At 35.4% G+C, this 21,944-nt stretch overlaps 2 protein-coding genes, 1 non-coding gene and 1 pseudogene across 4 annotated transcripts; 1 reads left to right on the top strand and 3 right to left on the bottom strand.

Moving 5' to 3' along the window:
* Positions 1 to 1,390: 1,390 nt before the first annotated feature.
* On the bottom strand, positions 1,391 to 3,354 carry LOC149027897 (cinnamoyl-CoA reductase 1-like). The gene is made up of 5 exons (XM_089166896.1): positions 3,210 to 3,354; positions 2,979 to 3,133; positions 2,622 to 2,807; positions 2,133 to 2,485; positions 1,391 to 1,865 (listed from the first exon to the last, which is right to left on the bottom strand). Exons 1-5 carry the CDS (start codon positions 3,322 to 3,324, stop codon positions 1,694 to 1,696), a joined length of 981 nt encoding a protein of 326 aa, XP_089023022.1. The 5' UTR covers positions 3,325 to 3,354; the 3' UTR covers positions 1,391 to 1,693.
* Positions 3,355 to 8,094: 4,740 nt separating this feature from the next.
* On the bottom strand, positions 8,095 to 9,959 carry LOC149027896 (cinnamoyl-CoA reductase 1-like). The gene is made up of 5 exons (XM_089147510.1): positions 9,810 to 9,959; positions 9,579 to 9,733; positions 9,276 to 9,461; positions 8,778 to 9,130; positions 8,095 to 8,518 (listed from the first exon to the last, which is right to left on the bottom strand). Exons 1-5 carry the CDS (start codon positions 9,922 to 9,924, stop codon positions 8,347 to 8,349), a joined length of 981 nt encoding a protein of 326 aa, XP_089003636.1. The 5' UTR covers positions 9,925 to 9,959; the 3' UTR covers positions 8,095 to 8,346.
* Positions 9,960 to 12,361: 2,402 nt separating this feature from the next.
* LOC149027895 (cinnamoyl-CoA reductase 1-like) lies at positions 12,362 to 13,550 on the bottom strand (annotated as a pseudogene). The gene is made up of 4 exons (XR_016172059.1): positions 13,420 to 13,550; positions 13,146 to 13,300; positions 12,847 to 13,032; positions 12,362 to 12,716 (listed from the first exon to the last, which is right to left on the bottom strand). The product of XR_016172059.1 is annotated as a cinnamoyl-CoA reductase 1-like (transcript).
* A 3,527-nt stretch (positions 13,551 to 17,077) lies between these two features.
* On the top strand, positions 17,078 to 17,157 carry TRNAL-UAG (transfer RNA leucine (anticodon UAG)). Its single transcript has one exon. It is a non-coding gene; the product is annotated as a tRNA-Leu (tRNA).
* Positions 17,158 to 21,944: the final 4,787 nt, after the last annotated feature.

Below are 21,944 nucleotides of genomic sequence, written 5' to 3'. Positions count from 1 at the left end.
ACCTAACCCTACTAAGCACTTGAGTTGCTCCAACTTAAGGAGATCCACTATCTTGTAGCCTTATGCAGAATAAACTTTTTTTAAATAAATTAATAAATAAGAGAAGATATAGCTAATTTCCAAAAGAAGATAAACACACGGCAATTTATCGTGGTGTAGCTTGGGGGCGACACAATACTTCCCTTTTATTGGTGATATATTGCCGAGAAATGGGCGATATATCGCCAACCGTCGACTTTTCGCTTGTATCGGACGACATGTCGCTGCAATTGGTATATCTCGGTTTCATCAGTTGTTCATACTTGGGCTTTGATTAAGATAAATATGGATGGATACTGGGCTAAGTTCAGCCCATCATCTGCCTTGCTAAATCCCATCTTTAACTGATTGTCTAGCCCATAGTTTACCTCAAAAAAGATTTTGAGGCCCATAAGTACAAAAGAAAGATATAAAAATATAATTTTTTTTCCTTCAAAAAGTAGGGCAACATGTCACCTGTGGAGCCCGTGTCGCCAGGCACCAACATGGCGACTCTAGGTGACATGTTGGACCTTGGTGGTGACAACCTCCTATGCAGAGATAGTAAGTCCAAGGAAATCATGTATTTGAACTTCAGTTTCTTCACACTTTTCTCTCTCACCTTTGGTAAAGCCCATTCAAATGAGTGCAAGATCCATTTTCTAACACTTTAATTAAATAGCGGTGGTTTGAGGACAATTTTTGACAATTTGATAAAATTTGAGCTAAGAACGTTTGAAACAATGGACACTTAAAACATAAAATTCTTATAAAGCGGGAAGGAGTTAGATGCTACGTGTGAATGAATGGGATGAGTGTCCCTCTTTGATGTAATTTTGAAATGTGTTTTTTTATTTTTGAGAATGACAAAATAAATCAAAGTTGTTTTACAAAAAGCTTATCAGATACGAAAATTGGACCGGTTCGTTTATTGGTTTTAGCTAGTTTTGATATTCTTAAAATAATCTTAAAGTGGAAATGAGAGTAATATGGAGGTTGGAGAGAAAGAAAATAAGGCCAGTTCTAATTTTGCCATTTTACCCTTTAATCCTCTTAAATACCAATTCTACACATGTTCATTAATGATAAATGTATAAATAAAAAATAATAGTTTATGTGATAATTCATAAACAACTCGTAACTTATTTATGAATTTATATTTAAACCAATTTATTTTAATGAGAAACCAAATACATCTACCATGTTTATAAGTCAAATAATCATAAATTTAAGTTGTCCAAAGGGAGCCAAGTAAACTGGCTACTTTGGTTCAGACTGTTCAGACTATTGGGCCACTATCGACATGGACTGGCCTAAGTGACCATACTTAAACCGATATAATTTTGGGACTCGAGTTTTGAACTTGTTTGATAACATTAGTTTGGCAAATGGCAAGATAATTTCCATCCAAAAGTATACTCAATGCTATTCAACAATTAGTAACTTTAGCCAATACATTAAATCCGAGGAAAATGCGACAAGGGTAAATATCGTAACCCATTCAACATCCAATAACAACCAAAATAAGAAGAAATTTTCATTGGTAATTTTACTTCCTAGATTTTAATGGGCTTAACCTAGAACCTCCATCACAACCTTGCAATATTTTTGTTGTTGTTTTTGGTAGAAGACCTTGCAGTATTTGTGGGTCATGAAAGCCGGCCAAGGTCGATAATTACAAACGAGACGACAGTTGTTGGGGTGAGGCGAGTAGACCTTTCTCTTCCAAGCTTCTCACAGTTTCATAAAGGCCTTGTTTCACCGGTGTGAACTCAAGCCCTAGATCCTTCAGCTTTTGGTTTGAAAACTTATACGGTTGCACTCTTGGATTCACTTCATCAGAGCACCTGAATCCACCGATATTCAAAATATTTTTGAGAAACAATTTCAGATATATATGTATAAAGTATATGATTTTTTGGTAAAATGATGCAGTTTTAATAACATGGTACGAATTTGGTGCAATACAAGACAAGAAATGTCCATCCAAAATCAATCAACACCATATGCATTAATGTCACATAATATTAACTTTTTTTAAAACTAAGCTCAAGTAAACCCATTAATCAGTTTGAAAATCAATCGAAGTAGTTAAGATTAGATAAGAAGCTTACTTGGTAGGGATGGAATAGTAGGGGAACATTTCACGAAGCATGGCAGCGATCTCCGCCCGGTGAAGCACGCTCTCGATGCAGAAGTAACGTCCAGATGCAGATGGGTTTTCATAAACAAGAATATGAGCCATTGCTACATCTCTTACATGAACGTACCCCTGTACAGCATTTGCATATTTCTTATTTCTCCCATTAAGAAACTTGAGAATGTGAACCACACTGGCATTGGCATTTGGTTGAAGCAGTGGGCCGATGGTCAATGGAGGGATCATAGTCACCAGATCCAATCCTTTCAACCTTGCCATCTCCAAAGCTGTACTCTCTGCCAAGACTTTCCCAAAGCAATACCAGTCCTGCTCCAGTAATATTAATTGCATTGCACAAAGTCAAGACTTTCACTTCTTCTTCTTTTGTATTAAATTAAATGGACCATCACTAACAATACTACATTTGAAGAACAGTTTAATTTTGAGGACATAATTAAATTACCGGAATGCTCTTGACAAAATTGATATCGCTCCAGCAGGTCTCATCGACGGCCTTGTTGGGGTCCCTGTTGGGGTCCATGTAGGTTACCGCTGCTGAAGATGTGAAAACCACGCGTCTAACTCCGACTTCTGATGCGGCATTCACCACATTCTTGGTTCCCCTTATTGCTGGCTCCAAAACTCGTTTCTTCAATTCAAATGTCATTAACTCATGGTCTATATATATATATATATATATATATATATATATATATATATTTTTTTATATATATATATATATATAGATAGATATATAAATATATATATATAGGTGTATATACATATATAGTCGAATAGTAGGTTATTAAATAATGGTTACCGAATCATTCACAACTGGGCAGGCCAAGTGGAAGACTCCACTGCATCCTTCGATTGCATTGAGAATGCTTTCATAATCAAGAATGTCAGCTTTACAAAGACATAATCTCTCCTTGGCTCCTGGGAGGTTCTTCAAATGAGAGTTCTTGGGGTCATCTGCAATGAGAATCACAAATGTCAATAAGAGAAGAGAGGGGGAGATGCATGATTATGGAAGAAAAGTTTTACTTACTTGGGTCTCGAACAGTTCCCTTGACAAAGTAACCTCTTTCTAGGAGAAGTTTGACAAGCCAAGAAGCAATAAAACCTCCGGCACCAGTAACACAGACGCTTGGGTAAGAATCCATCTTTCTTCGTTTATGATATGAGGGGAGAAGAAGAAGAAGAAGAGGAGCTATAGTGAAGCGTAGGGGGTTGATGCCCTTTTATATCAGAGCAATTTAACAATGATTGCCACACATGTAGCATGAGGCTATTAATTACAATCTGGAAGTGAAGTACCGTGGTGGTTGTAGTATGCCCACGTTTAAAATATGTTGGAAGAAAAGTAGTAGCATTGACTTTGGTATAAAAAAAATAAAATAAAAAAATTAAAAATAAAAAAAAAGAAAGAAGAATACAGTTTAGTATCAAAACATATTTACCAAGTGGATACAGTCATCATGACTTGGGGCCCATAGGTCATTTTTGAGGTTGGGATGGGGGGAGATGTGGAGGGATCCTCCACAATATCAAAATATCTGGTGTTGCATAGGGATGTAACACATGTGGTCTGAAATTTCCTAGAGCATGAAGTATTCAAACAAAAAGTACATAATTTGTTTTGTTGCTTCAGCCATGTATGTGACAGTGTCTCACTTGGATGCTTTTGCTTGTCAAAAATGTGAAAAACATGTTTTTACTGTTTGTCTGTAGATTCTCTCCTTCTAAAGAAGAATGCAGATTATGTCCTAAAAAATAGCATCCCCCTATCTATTTAGGTTTCTGGCCAGATGATACATAGTCTGTGCAATACTAAGCAGTTATCATCAATTCGGAGGCCTGGGCGGATGGACAGACACACCTAGCTAGAATTGAATTTGTTGAAATAAGGAAGAAAAAAAAAAAGAGGAAATTTGAATGTAAAGCTTGATTTGATCTTTTGTTTTTTTACCAAAGCAAGAAGCACCCGAAATTCATCATTTGCCGATTGAATTCATCTCAAAAGAAAAACGTATGTCATTTGGTATACTTCATCAATCAACTTCCGTAAATTAAATAGTAATTAACCAAGAGGGTAAATAGATACAAAATTTGAAATTTGAATATATTGCTCATTTTTTCCGCTTCTTCTTTATGTCTTTTACCACAGAAAGGAAGTATTCGAAAGTTCATCAATCACCTAATCATTCATCCCAAAAGGAAAATATATATATATCGTACAGGATATGTCATAAATTACCTTTCGTTAAATATACTGGAAGCAGGGGGTGGACCCCACATTCAGACTAGTATAATTTGATTTTTTTTTTTTTTTATGACCCTTTATCACGAATGAAATATTTTTTTTAAATGTTATGAAATGAAGTATTTAAAGTTCATCATTCACTTATTGCATTCATTTCAAAAGTAAAATAAATACCCTATAGGATACATCATCAATTAATTACCTTCCATGAAATAGACTGGAAGCAGGAGGGTAGACCCCACATTAAGACTAGTACTAAAACATGTGAAACCTAGTCATTGAGTTGTCTGTGGGAGTCGTCAATTAGTTGATCGAACAATCCAATTCAATCACATGAAAAAACTAGACTATATCATGTGCCCCTTGCTTCTTCCCCCTGACCCCCCCCCCCAAATTGTCTCTTTATAATTTACAACCTTTGATGCACTTATCTGTATCTTTCTCTTTTATGTGGTCCAAATTTAATCCACAATGAACACGCTTTGCAACTTAAAGGTTCGGTCACCAAGTATGTCCAAAATATCTTTTGAATCATCAAAATGTAACCTAGGGAATGGAAGATAGTTGGTGGTTTTATATTTTACATGTCCTTATATTCTTTTTCACTGTCGTTAAAGCTTTGCTTACTTATACTTAGCCAAACCAATTTTAGAGTTATTTATTCAGCCAGAAGGGTGACATAGGATTAGCAATTCCAGTTGAATTTAACTCGGGTTTAGACTTTAAGTGTCGCCGGTTAAACTATGATCCGAGACGAACCAACCCTCGTGAACCTTTGGTCCTCTGTGGGCCCTACGACCCATGTCCCTTTTTCCAGGCCCTCTTCCCCCTTGCAAGGCTGGGCCGTTTGTTCCACTTATGGGCCTCGGGCTTTTTTGTTGTCCGTTGGGCCATATGGTATTTTGGGCCCAATCCTACTTCTTGTATCTACTGCCCTCTTTATCCATTTGGTTGATGAATTCTTTCAAGAAGGTTTGGTTTCTGTGGCTCTTAACTGCTTCCTTCAAAAACATGGAAAAAGAAAAACTATAGTTGGAGATAATTAATATAAACATCCTTTCTTTGTTATCTATCAGATCCTTCTAGTATCATCTCTTAACTATCGGATCTTTTCTTTCTTTTATGGAAAATTTTACATGTATTCTTAATAAGGGTAAATTTGGAATTCAACTGGTAGTTTAATTTAAAACCTGAAAAACAAAGTTAAGAAAATTTCATTTAAATCAACTATTCTGGATTTTTTAAATTATATGTTTCCCTCTTAATGTTTCTAAGTTTTCTATTAAAAAAAAAAAGTGTTCAAAATTACATTTGAGTCACAAGAAAAACTGCCATAAAACACGGTTAACTTCATTTGGCTATTCTCGTGGCCTCGGTTGCTCCAAAATAAATGAATTTTCTATAAAAATAAAAATAAAAATTCACTACTTAAATTATCAAAATACTTTCATGTAAAACTAAAAGAGACAAAATTACTAAAATACCCATATTTCTAATATCATGCCTATTAGACGAAGAGATTCTTTGTTCGCCTATCTTCTTAAAAATCATTCAAATTGCTTGTACTCAACGGTATTTTTCCTACCCATCCCCATCAACGCCCCCCACCTTCTCCTCTTTTCAAAAAAAAAATTATAAAAATCTCAAATTTAGAGGCTTTACAAGCATCAAGAACGACCACCCCACGGCCCCACCTACACCCGAATTTGCTAGTTACAAAAAAGTTAAAATGTTGGTTTCTCCATTGGACTTCTTTGAAACCAATGGAGAAACCAAGAATGTGATGCAAAAATTCTTTGAAATTTCTAATAAAACTACTAAAATTACAACTTTACTTTTCTAATTTTTTTGCCATTAATTGTAGACGTAGTTGGGTTGTCTACATGGTCTGGCTTTGAGTTTTGAATCTTTAAATTGATCTGAATTTCAAATTTCAAATTTCTGTGGTTTCATTCCTCTATACAATTTCAATTTCAGTTATTTGTTTGCTTTCGAGTGTTCGACAGAAATTGAAATCCAGTGAAGCGAATCAAAATGGGATGGTGAATCCACAAATACTAATTATTTAATCGAAATGGTGAGTGTTGGAGATAAAGAAGCGGATGTTGTTCTCAGCGACTTCGAGCAGGAGGATACCATCTCCCTCAAAGAAGATATTTCTGTGGAAAATTTAAAATTGTATCCGTTCAAAATAAGTGAGAAAAGTATATTATATTATAAGAAATTGGCTTGAAACCATAGGGTGTATAATATATTATGCCTCATTACTTTGGTATTTGGTATACCTTGTAAAGTATATATTGCCATTAATTTTGGTTTATCTCAGTTTTACTGGTTTTGATATCCTTAAAAATGATCTTGAAGTGGAATTGGCAATAATATGGAGGTTGGAGAGAAAGAAAAATAAGACTTTGTTCTAGTTCTTTTTCAATTTTAGCTTTTAAGTCATTTAAATAGTAATTCTGTACATATTCAATAATAGTAACTATATAAATAAATTTAGGATAATTCTATCCCCGCTTGGTTTTCCCCTCTCTTTCCCCGGTGTTAACTCATCAAAGTCTTCCTTCATTAATTATTTTATGAACTTATAGTATCAATCTTTAATCTTATATTTTACTGTGTGCAGATACTATGGTAGCCTATATTAGTCAAATCAAATACATTTTCTATTTTTGTTTCTATTTAGGTCATTTAATTATAAATTTTTAGGAAACTGCAAGTTTTCTGGAGCCATAGTTAATGGGCTAAATGGTAATTGTAGGGTTATTTTTGGGTTTTTAAAAAAATTATAATGCCCCACTATCGACTTGGACTGACCATAGTTAAGGTTGATTACTAATTTTGGGGATAAAGTACTAATAAAATGGGTTTCAAGGGGATCGTCATTATCCCATAAATTTAATAATTTATGGTGATAACTCATAAAAGCTCCTAAATTATTTATGAACTTAAGTATAAATCTATTTATTTTAGTGAGAAACTAGAGCCATAAGTCATATCAAATACATCAATTATGTTTATAGGTCAAATAATTATAAATTTAAACTGTCCAAAGTGAGCCAAGTTAATGGGCTACTTTGGTTCAGATTGTTAAAATCATTGGGCCACTATCGACTTGGACTGACCATAGTTAAGCTGATACAATTTTGGAACTATTGGGTTTCAAGGATCGTCACCCTGTTATTATGGTTAGCATTAACATGTTATTGGCTGACAGTTTGGCCGAGTGGTCTAAGGCCCCAAATTGACGCTCTGTCCGAAAAGGGTGGGTTCAAATCCCACAGCGGTCAATTATGCTATTACAGGTGTTTTTTTTTTTGTTTTTGGTTCGGTTACAAATTGACACCCCTAAAAGAGAGTAGATTGTTCATACTATTGTGCCACTATTGACTTAGATTGATCATAGTTAAACTGATACAATTTTGGAACTCGAGTTCTGAACTCGTTCAATAACCTTAGTTCCGCAACTGGTAAGGCAATTTCCATCCAAAAGTATCCACCTCTGTTCCATCGCACCGGTGATTAAAACTCCTTATTTTTTATAATTTCCTATTTTACCCTTTCAGAAGGTGAGAATTGATGCATATATTTCATTGTTGGATATATTTGATATTGGTAATTTTGGAATACAAATTGTAGCTAAAGCAAACATATTGAGTATGATACAAGAAATTCCCATATAGAATTTCGATGCCATTCAACATTAGTAACTTTACCGGTACATTATATCCAAGGAAAATGCTATGAAGGTAAATATCATGTGCTATTCAACATCCAAGAACTTTTACCAACCAAAAGAAGAAAAAAATTATGTCGGCAATTTTACTACCTAGATCATAATGTTTTTAACCTAGAACCTTAAGGGCCCAAAAGAAACTTGCAGTATTTGTTGGTCATAAAAGCCGGCCAAGATTGATAATTACAAACGGGACGATAGTCGTTGGGGTGAGGCGAGTAGACCTTTCTCTTCCAAACTTCTCACAGTTTCATAGAGACCTTGTTTCACCGGTGTGAACTCAAGCCCTAGATCCTTCAACTTCTGGTTTGAAAATTTGTACGGTTGCATTCTTGGATTCACCTCATCAGAGCACCTGAATCCACCCATATTCAAAAAATTTATGAGAAACAATTTTAGATATATATATATTTCAGTAATGTTTTTGGTAAAATGATGCAATAGTAACCTGGTTCGATTTTGGTGCAATAAAATCCACGAAACGTCTATCCAAAATCAATCAAAACCATATATATTGATATCACATAATATCAACTTTTTTCAAAACTAAGCTCAAGTAAACCCATTAATCAGTTGGAAAATCAATCAAAGTTAAGAGTAGATAAGAAGCTTACTCGGTAGAGATGGGATAGTAGGGAAACATTTCACGAAGCATGGCAACAATCTCAGCCCGGTGAAGCACACTCTCAATGCATAAATAACGTCCAGATGCAGATGGGTTTTCATAAACAAGAATATGAGCCATTGCTACATCTCTTACATGAACGTACCCCTGTACAGCATTTGCATATTTCTTATTTCTCCCATTAAGAAACTTGAGAATGTGAACCACACTGGCATTGGCATTTGGTTGAAGTAGTGGGCCGATGGTTATAGGAGGGATCACAGTCATCAAATCCAATCCTTTCAACCTTGCCATCTCCAAAGCTGTATTCTCTGCCACGATTTTTCCATAGCAATACCAGTCCTGCTCCAATATTAATTGCATTGCAAAAAGTCAAGACTTTCACTTCTTCTTCTTCTTCTTCTTCTTTTGTATTAAATTAAATGGATCATCACTACCAATACTATATCTGAAGAACAGTTTAATTTCGACGACGTAAATAAGTTACCGGAATGCTCTTGACAAAATTGATATCGCTCCAGCAAGTCTCATCAATGGCCTTGTCGGGGTCCCTGTTGGGGTCCATGAAGGTTACCGCTGCTGAAGATGTGAAAACCACGCGTCTAACTCCGACTTCTGCTGCGGCATTCACCACATTCTTGGTTCCCCGTATTGCTGGCTCCAAGACTCGTTTCTTCAATTCAAATGTCATTAACTCATGGTCAGTACATATATATAGAAAGAGATCTAAATTCTAAAGAGAGGTGGATAACATATATAGTCGAATAATAGGTTATTAAATAATGGTTACCGAATCATTCACAACTGGGCAGGCCAAGTGGAAGACTCCACTACATCCTTTGATTGCATTGAGAATGCTTTCATAATCAAGAATGTTAGCTTTACAAAGACTTAATCTCTCCTTGGATCTTGGGAGGTTCTTCAAATGAGAGTTCTTGGGGTCATCTGCAATGAGAATCACAAATGTGAATTAGAGAAGAGAACAAAAGATGCAAAATTATGGAAGAAAAATATTACTTACTTGGGTCTCGAACAGTTCCCTTGACAAAGTAACCTCTTTCTAGGAGAAGTTTGACAAGCCATGAAGCAATAAAACCTCCGGCACCAGTTACACAAACGCTTGGATAAGAATCCATCTTTCTTCGTTTATGATATAATGGGAGAAGAAGAAGAAGAGTAGGAGGAGCTATAGTGAAGCTTAGGGGGTTGATGCCTCTTTATATCAGACCAATTGAACCATGATTGCCACACATGTAGCATGAGGCTATTAATTACAATATGGAGTGGAGTAGTGTTAGGGGGAAGTCCACATCATCTCCTTGTCGGGGAAGCACTTTGTGATCTCCGACAACTTTGCAACCACAAATATAATGGGCCCCACTAGATTAGGTGATGATTTTTTTTTAAATGTCTTATTTTTTTCCTGTAGAGTAGAAAAGTAGTTGCATGGAGGTTAGTATCAAAATAGTAAAAAAAGAGGAAAAAAAAAAAAAAAAAACAGTTTATTATTACAATAAATTTTTTTTACCAAATGGATACTCATGATGTCTTGGGGCCCAAAGCATGATTGAATCTTTTGTTTGTTTTCCAAAGCAGGGAGCACCCAAAATTCGTCATTTGCCTATTGAATTCATCTCAAAAGGAAGGCGTATGTCATCTCTCATACTTCTTCAATCAACTTCCGTAAATTAAATAGTAATTAACCAAGAGGGTAAATAGCTAAAAAAAAATTGACATTTAAATATATTGTTCTATTTTTTTTCTTCTTTTATGTTCTTTTACCAATCAAGGAAGTATTTGAAGCTCATCAATCACCTATTAATTCATCCCAAAAGGAAAATATATATATCTTATAGAATACTTCATCAATCACCTTTCATGAAATAGACTCGAAGCAGGGGTTGGACCCTACATTAAGAATTTTATAGTTTGTTTGTTTTTTATGACCCTTTATCATGAAGATTTTTTATTTTTTTTTAACTGTTATGAAAAGAAGTATTCAAAGTTCATCATTCACCTATTGCACTCATCTCAAAAGTAAAATAAATACTCTATAGGATACAACATCAATTAATTACCTTCCATGAAATAGACTGAAGTAGGAGCCAGTAAGGTAGACCACATTAAAACTAATACTAAAACATGTGAAACCGAGTCATTGAGTTGTCCGTGGGGGTTGTCAATTAGTTGATCGAGCAATCCAATTCAATCACAATCCAATATATTATGCATCTATCACTTTAGTTTTTGGTTAGTTTTGGTTTAGCTTGTAAAATATATATTGCTATTAATTTTGGTTTTATCTTACTTTTATTGATTTTGGCAGGTTTTTATATCCTTAAAATAATCTTGAAATGGAATTAGGAATAACATGGAGGTTGTAGAGAAAGAAAAATAAGACTTTGTTCTAATTTTTTGCAATTTTACCTTTTATTTATGAACTTTTGTTTAAATCAATTTATTTCAATTAGAAACTAAGCTCGTAAATCATATCAAATACATATATTATATTTATAGGTCACATAATCATAAATTTAAACTGTCCAAAGGTGGCCAATTAGTTAATAGGCTACTTTGGTTCAGATTTTTCAAACTATTGAACCACTATCAACTTGGACTGACAATACTTAAACCGATACAATTTTGGACTCGAGTTTTGAACTTGTTCGATAACTTTAAATCAGCAACAATATAATTTCCATTCAAAAGTATCCACCTGATCTGGTCCATTGCATGAGTGATTAAAACTCCTTATTTCTTTATAATTTTCTATTTTACCCATTCACATGGTAAGAATTGATGCATATATTTCATTGTTGGATATATTTGATATTGGTAATTTTGGAATACAAATTGTTGCTAAAGAAAACATATTGAGTATGATACAAGAAATTCCCATAGAGAATTTCGATGCTATTCAACATTAGTAACTTTACCGGTACATTATATTCAAGGAAAATGCTATGAAGGTAAATATCATATGCTATTCAACATCCAAGAGCTTTTACCAACCAAAAGAAGAAGAAAATTCCGTTGGTAATTTTACTACCTAGATCGTAATGTGCTTAACCTAGAACCTGTAAAGGCCCAAAAGAAACTTGCAGTATTTGTGGGTCATTAAAGCCGGCCAAGATCGATAATTATAAACTGGACGATAGTTGTTGGGGTGAGGCGAGTAGACCTTTCTCTTCCAAGCTTCGCACAGTTTCATAAAAGCCTAGTTTCACTGGTGTGAACTCAAGCCCTAGATCCTTCAACTTTTGGTTTGAAAACTTGTACGGTTGCACTCTTGGATTCACTTCATCAGAGCACCTAAATCCACCAATATTCAAAAAATTGTGAGAAACAATTCAGATATATATGTATAAAGTATATGATTTTTTGGTAAAATGATGCAGTTTTAGTAACATGGTACGCTTTTGGTGCAATACAAGACAAGAAATGTCCACCCAAAATCAATCAACACCATATGCATTAATGTCACATAATATTAACTTTTTTCAAAACTAAGCTCAAGTAAACCCATTAATCAACTGGAAAATCAATCGAAGTAGTTAAGATTAGATAAGAAGCTTACTTGGTAGGGATGGGATAGTAGGGGAACATTTCACGAAGCATGGCAGCAATCTCTGCTGGTGAAGCACGCTCTCGATGCAGAAGTAACGTCCAGATGCAGATGGGTTTTCATAAACAAGAATATGAGCCATTGCCACATCTCTTACATGAACATAGCCCTGTACGGCATTTGCATACTTATTATTCCTTCCATTAAGAAACTTGAGAATGTGAACCACACTGGCATTGACATTTGGTTGAAGCAGTGGGCGATGGTCAATGGAGGGATCACAGTCACCAGATCCAATCCTTTCAACCTTGCCATCTCCAAAGCTGTATTCTCTGCCAAGATTTTCCCATAGCAATACCAGTCCTGCTCCAGTATTAATTGCATTGCATAAAGTCAAGACTTTCACTTCTTCTTTTGTATTAAATTAAATGGACCATCACTAACAATACTACATTTGAAGAACAGTTTAATTTCGAGGACGTAATTAAATTACCGGAATGCTCTTGACAAAATTGATATCGCTCCAGCAGGTCTCATCGACGGCCTTGTTGGGGTCCCTGTTGGGGTCCATGTAGGTTACCGCTGCTGAAGATGTGAAAACCACACGTCTAACTCCAACTTCTGCTGCGGCATTCACCACATTCTTGGTTCCCCTTATTGCTGGCTCCAAAACTCGTTTCTTCAATTCAAATGTCATTAACTCATGGTCAATATATCTAGAAAGAGATCTAAATTCTAAAGAGAGGTGGATAACATATATAGTTGCATAGTAGGTTATTAATTAATGGTTACCGAATCATTCACAACTGGGCAGGCCAAGTGGAAGACTCCACTGCATCCTTTGATTGCATTGAGAATGCTTTCATAATCAAGAATGTCAGCTTTACAAAGACATAGTCTCTCCTTGGCTCCTGGGAGGTTCTTCAAGTGAGAGTTCTTGGGGTCATCTGCAATGAGAATCACAAATGTCAATAAGAGAAGAGAAAAGAAGACAAAAGGGGGGGGGGGGAGAGAGAGAGAGAGAGAGAGAGAAGATGCATAATTATAGAAGAAAAGTTTTACTTACTTGGGTCTCGAACGGTTCCCTTGACAAAGTAACCTCTTTCTAGGAGAAGTCTAACAAGCCATGAAGCAATAAAACCTCCGGCACCAGTAACACAGACGCTTGGGTAAGAATCCATTTTTCTTTGTTTATGATAAGAGGGGAGAAGAAGAAGAAGAAGAGCTATAGTGAAGCGTAGGGGGTTGATGCCTCTTTATATTAGAGCAATTTAACTATGATTGCCACACATGTAGCATGAGGTTCATGTTTTATTTCAATCTAGAGTGGAGTACTCTCTGTGCGTGTGTGTGTTTGTGGGGGGGGGGGGTACTAAGCCCACGTTTAAAATATGAGTGGCGTTGACTTTAGTATCAAAACAGTAAAAAGACCGGAAAAAAAGGGGGGAAAAAAAAACAAGTTTAGTATCAAAACATTTTTTTTTAAACCAAATACAGTCATTATCACTTGGGGCCCATAGGTCATTTTTGGGATGGGATGGGGGTAGATGCGGAGGGATCCTCCACAGTATCAAAATATTTGGCGACGAGGAGTGTTGCGTGGTGATGTAACACATGTGGTTTGAAATTTCCTAGAGCATGGGGTATTCAAACAAATAGTACTTAATTTGTTTTGTTGCTTCAGCTATGTGACAATGTCTCACTTGGATGCTTTCTGCTGGTCAAAAATGTGAAAAACATGTTTTGACTATTTGTGTATAGATTCTTTCCTTCTAAAGAAGAATTCAGATTATCTCCTTCTTAAAATAGCGTCTCCCTATTTATTTATGTCTCTGGTCTGATGATACATAGTATGTGCAGACACCAAACAATTATCATCAATTTGGAGGCCTGAGCAAATGGACGGACACACCTAGAATTGAATTTGTTGAAAAAATGGAGAAAAATGAGAGAAATGTAAAGCTTGTTTTGATTTTTTGGAATTTTACCAAAGCAAGAAGCACCAGAAATTCATCATTTGCCTATTGAATTCATCTCAAAAGAAAAGCGTATGTCATTTGGTATACTTCATCAATCAACTTCCGTAAATTAAATAGTAATTAACCAAGAGGGTAAATAGATACAAAATTTAAAATTTAAATATATTTCTCTCTTTTTTTCCCTTCTTCTTTATGTCTTTTTACTATAGAAGGAAATATTCAAAATTCATCAATCACCTAATCATTCATCCCAAAAGGAAAATATATGTATTGTACAGGAAAGCAGGGGGTGGACCCCACATTCAAACTAGTATAGTTTGATTTTTTTTCTTCTTTTTTATTACCCTTTATCACGAATGATTTTTTTTTTTTTTAAATGTTATGAAATGAAGTATTCAAAGTTCATCATTCACTTATTGCATTCATTTCAAAACTAAAATAAATACCCTATACATTACCAAAAAAAATAATAATAATAAATACCCTATAGGATACGTCATCAATTAATTATCTTCCATGAAATAGACTGGAAGCAGGAGGGTAGACCCCACATTATACTTTACATCTCCTTATATTCTTTTTCACTGTCGTGAAAGCTTGGCTTACTCATACTTATCCAAACCAATTTAGTGCTCTGTCCTAATTTTAGAGTTATTTATTCAGCCAGAAGGGTGATATAGGATTAGCAATTCCAGTTGAGTTTAACTCGGGTTTGGACTTTAAGTGTTGCCGGTTCACTATGATCCGAGACGAACCAACCCTCGTGAACCTTTGGGCTTTGGTCGTCTGTGGGCCCTACGGCCAATGTACCTTTTTCCAGGCCCTCTTCCCTTGCAAGGCTGGGCCGTTTGTCCCACTTATGGGCCTCGGGCTTTTTTTGTTGTCCGTTGGGCCATATGGTATTTTGGGCCCAATCCTTCTTCTTGTATCTACTGCCCTCTTTATCCATTTGGTTGATTAATTCTTTCAAGAAGGTTGTTTGGTTTCTGTGGCTCTAACTGCTTCCTTCGAAAACATGGAAAAAGAAAAACTATAGTTGGAGACAATTAATATCGACACCCTCTTTCTTTGTTATCAGATCCTTCTAGTATCATCTCTTAATTATAGGATCTTTTCTTTCTTTTATGGAAAATTTTACATGTATTCTTAATAAGGGTAAATTTGGAATTCAACTGGTAGTTTAATTTAAAACCTGAAAAACAAAGTTAAGAAAATTTCATTTAAGTCAACTATTTTGAATTTTTGAAATTATATGTTCCCCTCCAAATGTTTCTAAGATTTCTATTTAAAAAAAAAAAGTGTACAAAATTACATTTGAGTCACAAGAAAAACTAAAAATACTGCTATTAGGCACGGTTAACTTCATTAGGCTATTCTCGTGGCCTCGGTTGATTCAAAATAAATGAGTTTTCTATAAAAATAAAAACTACTTAAATTATCAAAATACTTTCATGTAAAACTAAAAGAGACAAAATTACTAAAATACCCATATTTCTAATATCATGCCTATTGGACGGAGAGATTCTTTCTTCACCTATCTTCTTAAAAATCATTCAAATTGCTTGTACTCACCGGTACTTTTTCCTACCCATCCCCATAACCGCCACCACCTTCTCCTCTTGCCAAAAAAAAAAAAAAAATAAAACAGATAAAATTATAAAAATCCCAAATCTAGAGGCTTTGTAAGCTCCAAGAACGACCACCCCACCCCCACCCGAATTCGCTAGTTACAAAAAAGTTCAAATGTTGGTTTCTCCACTGAACTTCTTTGAAACCAATGGAGCAACCAACAATGTGATATGTTATAAATATGTTTAAAATTTAATATTATTTTATATACATATATATATATATATATGTTTTAATCATGTCTTTTATCCTATGATTTTATTTAGTCCCACATCGGGTTGAGAAGAGCTGATTATATCGTTTATATATAGTAAAGGCCCATGTAATATTAATTTGTGTAACACTACCTGAGTCTGAACCCTGGTATGAGTCTCTGACTTCTTCAAAGAAGATATTTCTATGGAAAATTTAAAATTGTATCCATTCAAAATAAGTGACAAATGTAAAATTTTTGGGTAGCGCTCAGATGCCGTTGGGTTCTCATAAACAAGTATATTATTATATCATAAGAAACATGCTTGATACCATCATTGGGTGTATATATAATATAGTATGGATGCATCATTACTTTGGTATTTGGTTACTTTGAATTGGGTATACCTTGTAAAGTATATATTGCCATTAATTTTGGTTTTATCTCAGTTTTAATGGTTTTGATATCCTTAAATGATCTTGCAGTGGAACTGGGAATAATATGGAGGCTGGAGAGAAAGAAAATTAAGACTTTGTTCTAATTCTTTGCAATTTTAGCTTTTAACTCAAGCTTAAATAGTAATTCTGCACATATTCAATAATAGAAACTAATAGTTTATCGTGATAACTCATAAACAACTCTTTAATTATTTATGAACTTATGTTTAAATCAATTTATTTCAGTGAGAAACTAGGGCCATAAATCATATCAAATACATCTATTATGTTTATAGGTCAAATAATCATAAATTTAAACTGTCCAAAAGAGAGCCAAGTTAATGGGCTACTTTGGTTCAGATTGTTCAAACTATTGGGCCACTATCGACTTGGACTGACCATAGTTAAGCTGATACAATTTTGGAACCATTGGGTTTCAAGGATCATCACCCTGTTATTATGGTTAGCATTAACATGTTACTGGTTGACAGTTTGGCCGAGTGGTCTAAGGCGCCAGATTTAGGCTCTGGTCCGAAAGGGCGTGGGTTCAAATCCCACAGCTGTCAATTATGCTTTTACAAGTGTTTTTTTCTTTTTTGATTCGGCTACAAATTGACACCCCTACCCCTAAAAGAGAGCCAAGTTAACAGGCTACTTTGGCTTAGATTGTTCATACTATTGCGCCGCTATTGACTTAGATCGATCATAGTTAAACTGATACAATTTTGGAACTCGAGTTCTGAACTCGTTCAATAACCTTAGTTCCGCAACTGGTAAGCCAATTTCCATCCAAAAGTATCCACCTCTGTTCCATCGCATGGGTGATTAAAACTCCTTATTTTTTGTAATTTCTTATTTTACCCTTTGTAATTTCCTATTTTACCAATTTCCATCCCTATTGTTTTTAACTGTCGTGAAAGCTTGGCTTACTTATACTTATCCAAACCAATTTCATGCTCTGTCCTAATTTTAGAGTTATTTATTCAGCCAGAAGGGTGATATAGGATTAGCAATTCCAATTGAGTTTAACTCGGGTTTACACTTTATGTGTCCCCGGTTCACTATACGAACCAACCCTCGTGAACCTTTGGTCCTCTGTGGGCCCTACGACCCATGTCCCTTTTTCCAGGCCCTCTTCCCTTGCAAGGCTGGGCCCTTTGTCCCACTTATGGGCCTCGGGCTTTTTTGTTGTCCGTTGGGCCACATGGTATTTTGGGCCCAATCCTACTTCTTGTATCTACTGCCCTCTTTAACGAGTCCGGATCTGCGACCCCGTCAGGAAGCACAAGGGGGCCCAGGGGTGGATGATGAGAGTTTTTTTCTTTTTACTTTTTTGTTTTAATATTTTTCAGTTGTGGGGTCCACTAATTTTGTGGTGGTAAAACCGTCGGGAAACACTCTGTGCTCCCGGACGGGGGTGATGATCCGGATTCCTCTTTAACCCTTTGGTTGATGAATTCTTTCAAGAAGGTTTGGTTTATGTGGCTCTAACTGCTTCCTTCGAAAACATGAAAAAAGAAAAACTATAGTTGGAGATAATTAATATCTGACACCCTTTCTTTGTTATCAGATCCTTCTAGTATCGTCTCTTAACTATCGGATCTTTTCTTTCTTTTATGGAAAATTTTTACATGTATTCTTAATAAGGGTAAATTTGGAATTCAACTGGTAGTTTAATTTAAAACCTGAAAAACAAACTTAAGAAAATTTCATTTAAATCAACTATTCTGGATTGAAATTATATGTTCCCTCCCTAATGTTTTTACGATTTCTATTAAAAAAAAAGTGTTCAAAATTATATTTGAGTCACAAGAAAAACTACTCTTAAACGTGGTTAACTTCTTTATTATTTTTTGGTAGTGAGAATACGGGGTCAAAACAAGACCCAAAAAGAAACAAAAAAGATACTACACTAGCTTAGGCAGTATATCTACCCTAAGAAACTCCTTCAGATCTGAAGAAGGGTCTTGAATAATCAACGAATTACTATCCAACGGAAGGATCATTCTCGAGCACCAATCAGCAGCTTTATTTCCTTCCCTACCCACATGGGTAAATCGAACATGTCCATGCGAGTGGTAGCTTTTCCGGATAGCGGAAATTATGTCACCATATTTTCCTTGAAAACTCCCATTTGTCTCCAAATGAGATATAGCTTGCAATGAATCTGATTCCATTTGGACTGGCCACGCCCCTAGATTAAGTGACATGTGAAGCCCTTCTTTTACCGCCATCAGTTCTGCCTCCAGCACATCACTACAAATAACCTTCTTAGAGAAGCCTCCTCTGAAATTGCCATCATGATCTCTTATTACTCCTCCCAATTGGGCAAATTGTTCTTACTGTAGAAAGAAGCATCTATATTACATTTGAACCAACCCTCTTGTGGTCTACACCAACTTTCTTTTTTATCATTCGAAGATTGAAATCTCAACGGAGCTTGGCATGACAACCATGCTTCTTTTACGGTGTTAAAGAAATCTTCAATAACCACCTGTCCATTTCCTGGCCTAACAAAATCAGGATCATGATGGTCTTTATTTCTCCAAAACCACAGGAAATAGAGAACACAAACAAAATTCTTGGACCAATCCAATGCCCATCTGGATGCATCACCACAAGTGTTAAGAACGTACCATTGTTTCATGCAGCAACCAAAGAAACAATCCCTGTTCAGAGGAGCCACAAGCTGGAGCCAAATACCCTTGGGGAAAGAACAGTCTCTAAATATATGTAAATTATCTTCAATTTCAGTTTGGCAAAAGTCACAACGATCCTCGTCTTGTAAGTGCAGATATTTCATACGAGCCTTGGTTAACAGTCTGTCTCGACTTGCTAACCAAATAAAAGAGCAGAATCTTGAAGGCAGCTTGAGTTTCTAGCACTGTCCCCAGAATGTTGAACTATAAATATCTTGTTGAGTCCCCTCTTTAGTGGCAAGAGCTTCATATGCAGATTTAATTGAAAATCTTCCACCAGCTGAAAGTTTCTAGATGCATCTATCCTTTATTGCTTCTTCTGATGGTGGCAAACACTCTTGGATTTTTTGACTTATGTCATTCGGTAGCCAGTCATCAAGGCTTGGGGCCATGTTCCTCCAAACCTGCTATACATCAAACTAATACTTTTTCATACCATGGAATCAGGGATAATATTGAATGCCTTATCTTCAAGAATGTAATCAGGATCTAGCTAGCAGTCCTTCCAAAATAAAGCTAGTTTCCCATCACCCAAAACTACTTTACAATGATACCGTACAGTGGGAGCCTCTCTTGAGATCGCCTTCCATAGTGGTGAGTCAATAGCTGAAAATTTGAGAGGGTGGGATCTCCTTCCTGTACCATATTTCTCATTCAAAATGGTTGCCCATATTGAATCTTGTTGAAGGTACCCCCATGCTAATTTCATAATGAAAGCTCGATTCATTTTGTAAAGACTTTTGAAGCCTAAACCGCCGTTATTCTTCGCTTGACACATGCCCTTCCAACTTACTAAATGGATTTTCCTATGCTGTGAACTATCTCCCCAAACAAAGGATCTTGTAGCTTTCTCAATCTCACTTAGTACACCCTTGGGTAAACTCATCGATTGCATAGTGTAGTATGGAGTTGCCTGCAAAACAGATTTGGCCAAAACAATTCGCCCTGCTAATGACAAAGAGTTTACTTTCCATGACGATAACCGATTCTTTACTTTGGAAATAATATAATGGTAATTTCCTTTTTTTGATTCTGTCATTCTATATTGGTACATCTAGATAGCGTCCGATATCTTCAGTTATCGAAAAGCCACTAGTGCTAGCAATATTCCTTCTTAATTGTCCTTCTACATTTTTTGAGAAGTATAGGCAAGTTTATTCCATACTTACTTGGCTTCCTAAAGCACTGTAGAATTTATTTAAGCAAACTTTAATATTACCAATTTGCTCTATAGATGCCTCAGCAAAAAGAACTACATCATCCGTAAACATGAGGTGGGAAATCCTTATACCATCTTTATGGAATTTGAAGGGGATCCATCTTCCTGCATCAACATAATCTTGGATAATATGCGTCAATTTTTCCATACATAAAACAAACAAATAAGGAGATAGCGGATCCCCCTTGAGAGTTGGAAAAATTCTGTCAGTTCACAATTCTAGAGAATATTCAATTTAGAAGTTGTCACACACATCATAATAACTTGAATAAAATTCTGGGGTACTCCGACCAAAGTTAGAGACTCAGCAATAAAATCCCACCGAATTCTATCATAGGCTTTTTCCAGATCAATTTTGATGGCCATATATTTGACGTTTCTGCTACTATTTCTCATTGAGTGAAAACTTTCTTGGGCTATAATGATATTCTCCTGGATGTAGCGCCCTGGCACAAAGCTAACTTGATTTGGGGATACTATACTTGGCATGAATTCCTTCAGCCCATTCTCGTGGCCTCGGTTGCTCCAAAATTAATGATTTTTCTATACAAATAAAAATAAAAATTCACTAGTTAAATGATCAAAATATCTTCATGTAAAGCTAAAAGAGACAAAATTACTAAAATACCTATATTTCTAATATCGTACCTAATGGACAAAGAGATTTTTTCTTCACCTATCTTTTTCTTTGTCACCCACCCTACACCAGGGACCACCAACTATCAATAGGAAAATAACCCCAAAAAAAATTCATTCCAAATCACGATCACCGCCCCCACCTTCTCCTCTTGCAAAAACAGAAAAAATTATAAAGATCTCAAATCTAGAGGCTTTATAAGCTCCAAGAATGAACAACCCCACCTCCACCCGAATTTCCTAGTTACAAAAGAGTTCGAATGTCGGTTTCTCCATAGATCTCAAATCAGACTTGTTCTAATTCTTTGCGCATATTCAATGACAGTGACTATAAAAGTTGAAACTAATAGTTTATGGTGATAACTCATAAACAACTCTTTACTTATTTATGAACTTATGTTTAAATCAATTTATTTCAGTAAGAAACTAGGGCCATAAATCATATCAGATACATCTATTGTATTTATAGGACAAATAATCATAAATTTAAACTGTCCAAATGTGTGCCAAGTTAATAGGCTACTTTGGTTCAGATTGTTAAACTATTGGGTCACTATTGACTTGGACTGACCATATATACTTAAACCGATACAATTAACTCGAGTTTTGAACTTGTTCAATAACTTTAGTTTGGCAACTAGCAAGGTAATTTCCATCCAAAACTATCCATCTTTGTTCCATTGCACGGGTGATTAAAACTTCTCCTTATTTTTTAAATTTTCTGTTTTACCCTTTCACATGGTAAGAATTGTTGTATGTATTTTTATTGTTGGATATTTTGATAATGGTAATTTTGGAA

This window comes from Hakea prostrata, chromosome 1, assembly GCF_041222555.1.
Source record: "Hakea prostrata isolate BN-2017 chromosome 1, UWA_Hpros_2, whole genome shotgun sequence".
In the NCBI taxonomy this organism is placed as follows: domain Eukaryota; kingdom Viridiplantae; phylum Streptophyta; class Magnoliopsida; order Proteales; family Proteaceae; genus Hakea; species Hakea prostrata.
The sequence above is the reverse complement of the archived record's forward strand: the minus strand, read 5'-3'. Positions and strand labels throughout refer to the sequence as shown.

What these genes read in the sequence shown, in the direction of transcription:
- LOC149027896 (XM_089147510.1), bottom strand. Translation starts at nt 9,924, where the DNA reads ATGGATTCTTATCCAAGCGTTTGTGTAACTGGTGCCGGAGGTTTTATT. An exon ending in GGGAACTGTTCGAGACCCAA is followed by an intron (nt 9,734 to 9,809) that starts GTAAGTAATATT and finishes TTCTCATTGCAG; the next exon opens with ATGACCCCAAGAACTCTCAT. An exon ending in GCCCAGTTGTGAATGATTCG is followed by an intron (nt 9,462 to 9,578) that starts GTAACCATTATT and finishes TTTGAATTGAAG; the next exon opens with AAACGAGTCTTGGAGCCAGC.
- LOC149027897 (XM_089166896.1), bottom strand. Translation starts at nt 3,324, where the DNA reads ATGGATTCTTACCCAAGCGTCTGTGTTACTGGTGCCGGAGGTTTTATT. An exon ending in GGGAACTGTTCGAGACCCAA is followed by an intron (nt 3,134 to 3,209) that starts GTAAGTAAAACT and finishes TTCTCATTGCAG; the next exon opens with ATGACCCCAAGAACTCTCAT. An exon ending in GCCCAGTTGTGAATGATTCG is followed by an intron (nt 2,808 to 2,978) that starts GTAACCATTATT and finishes TTTGAATTGAAG; the next exon opens with AAACGAGTTTTGGAGCCAGC.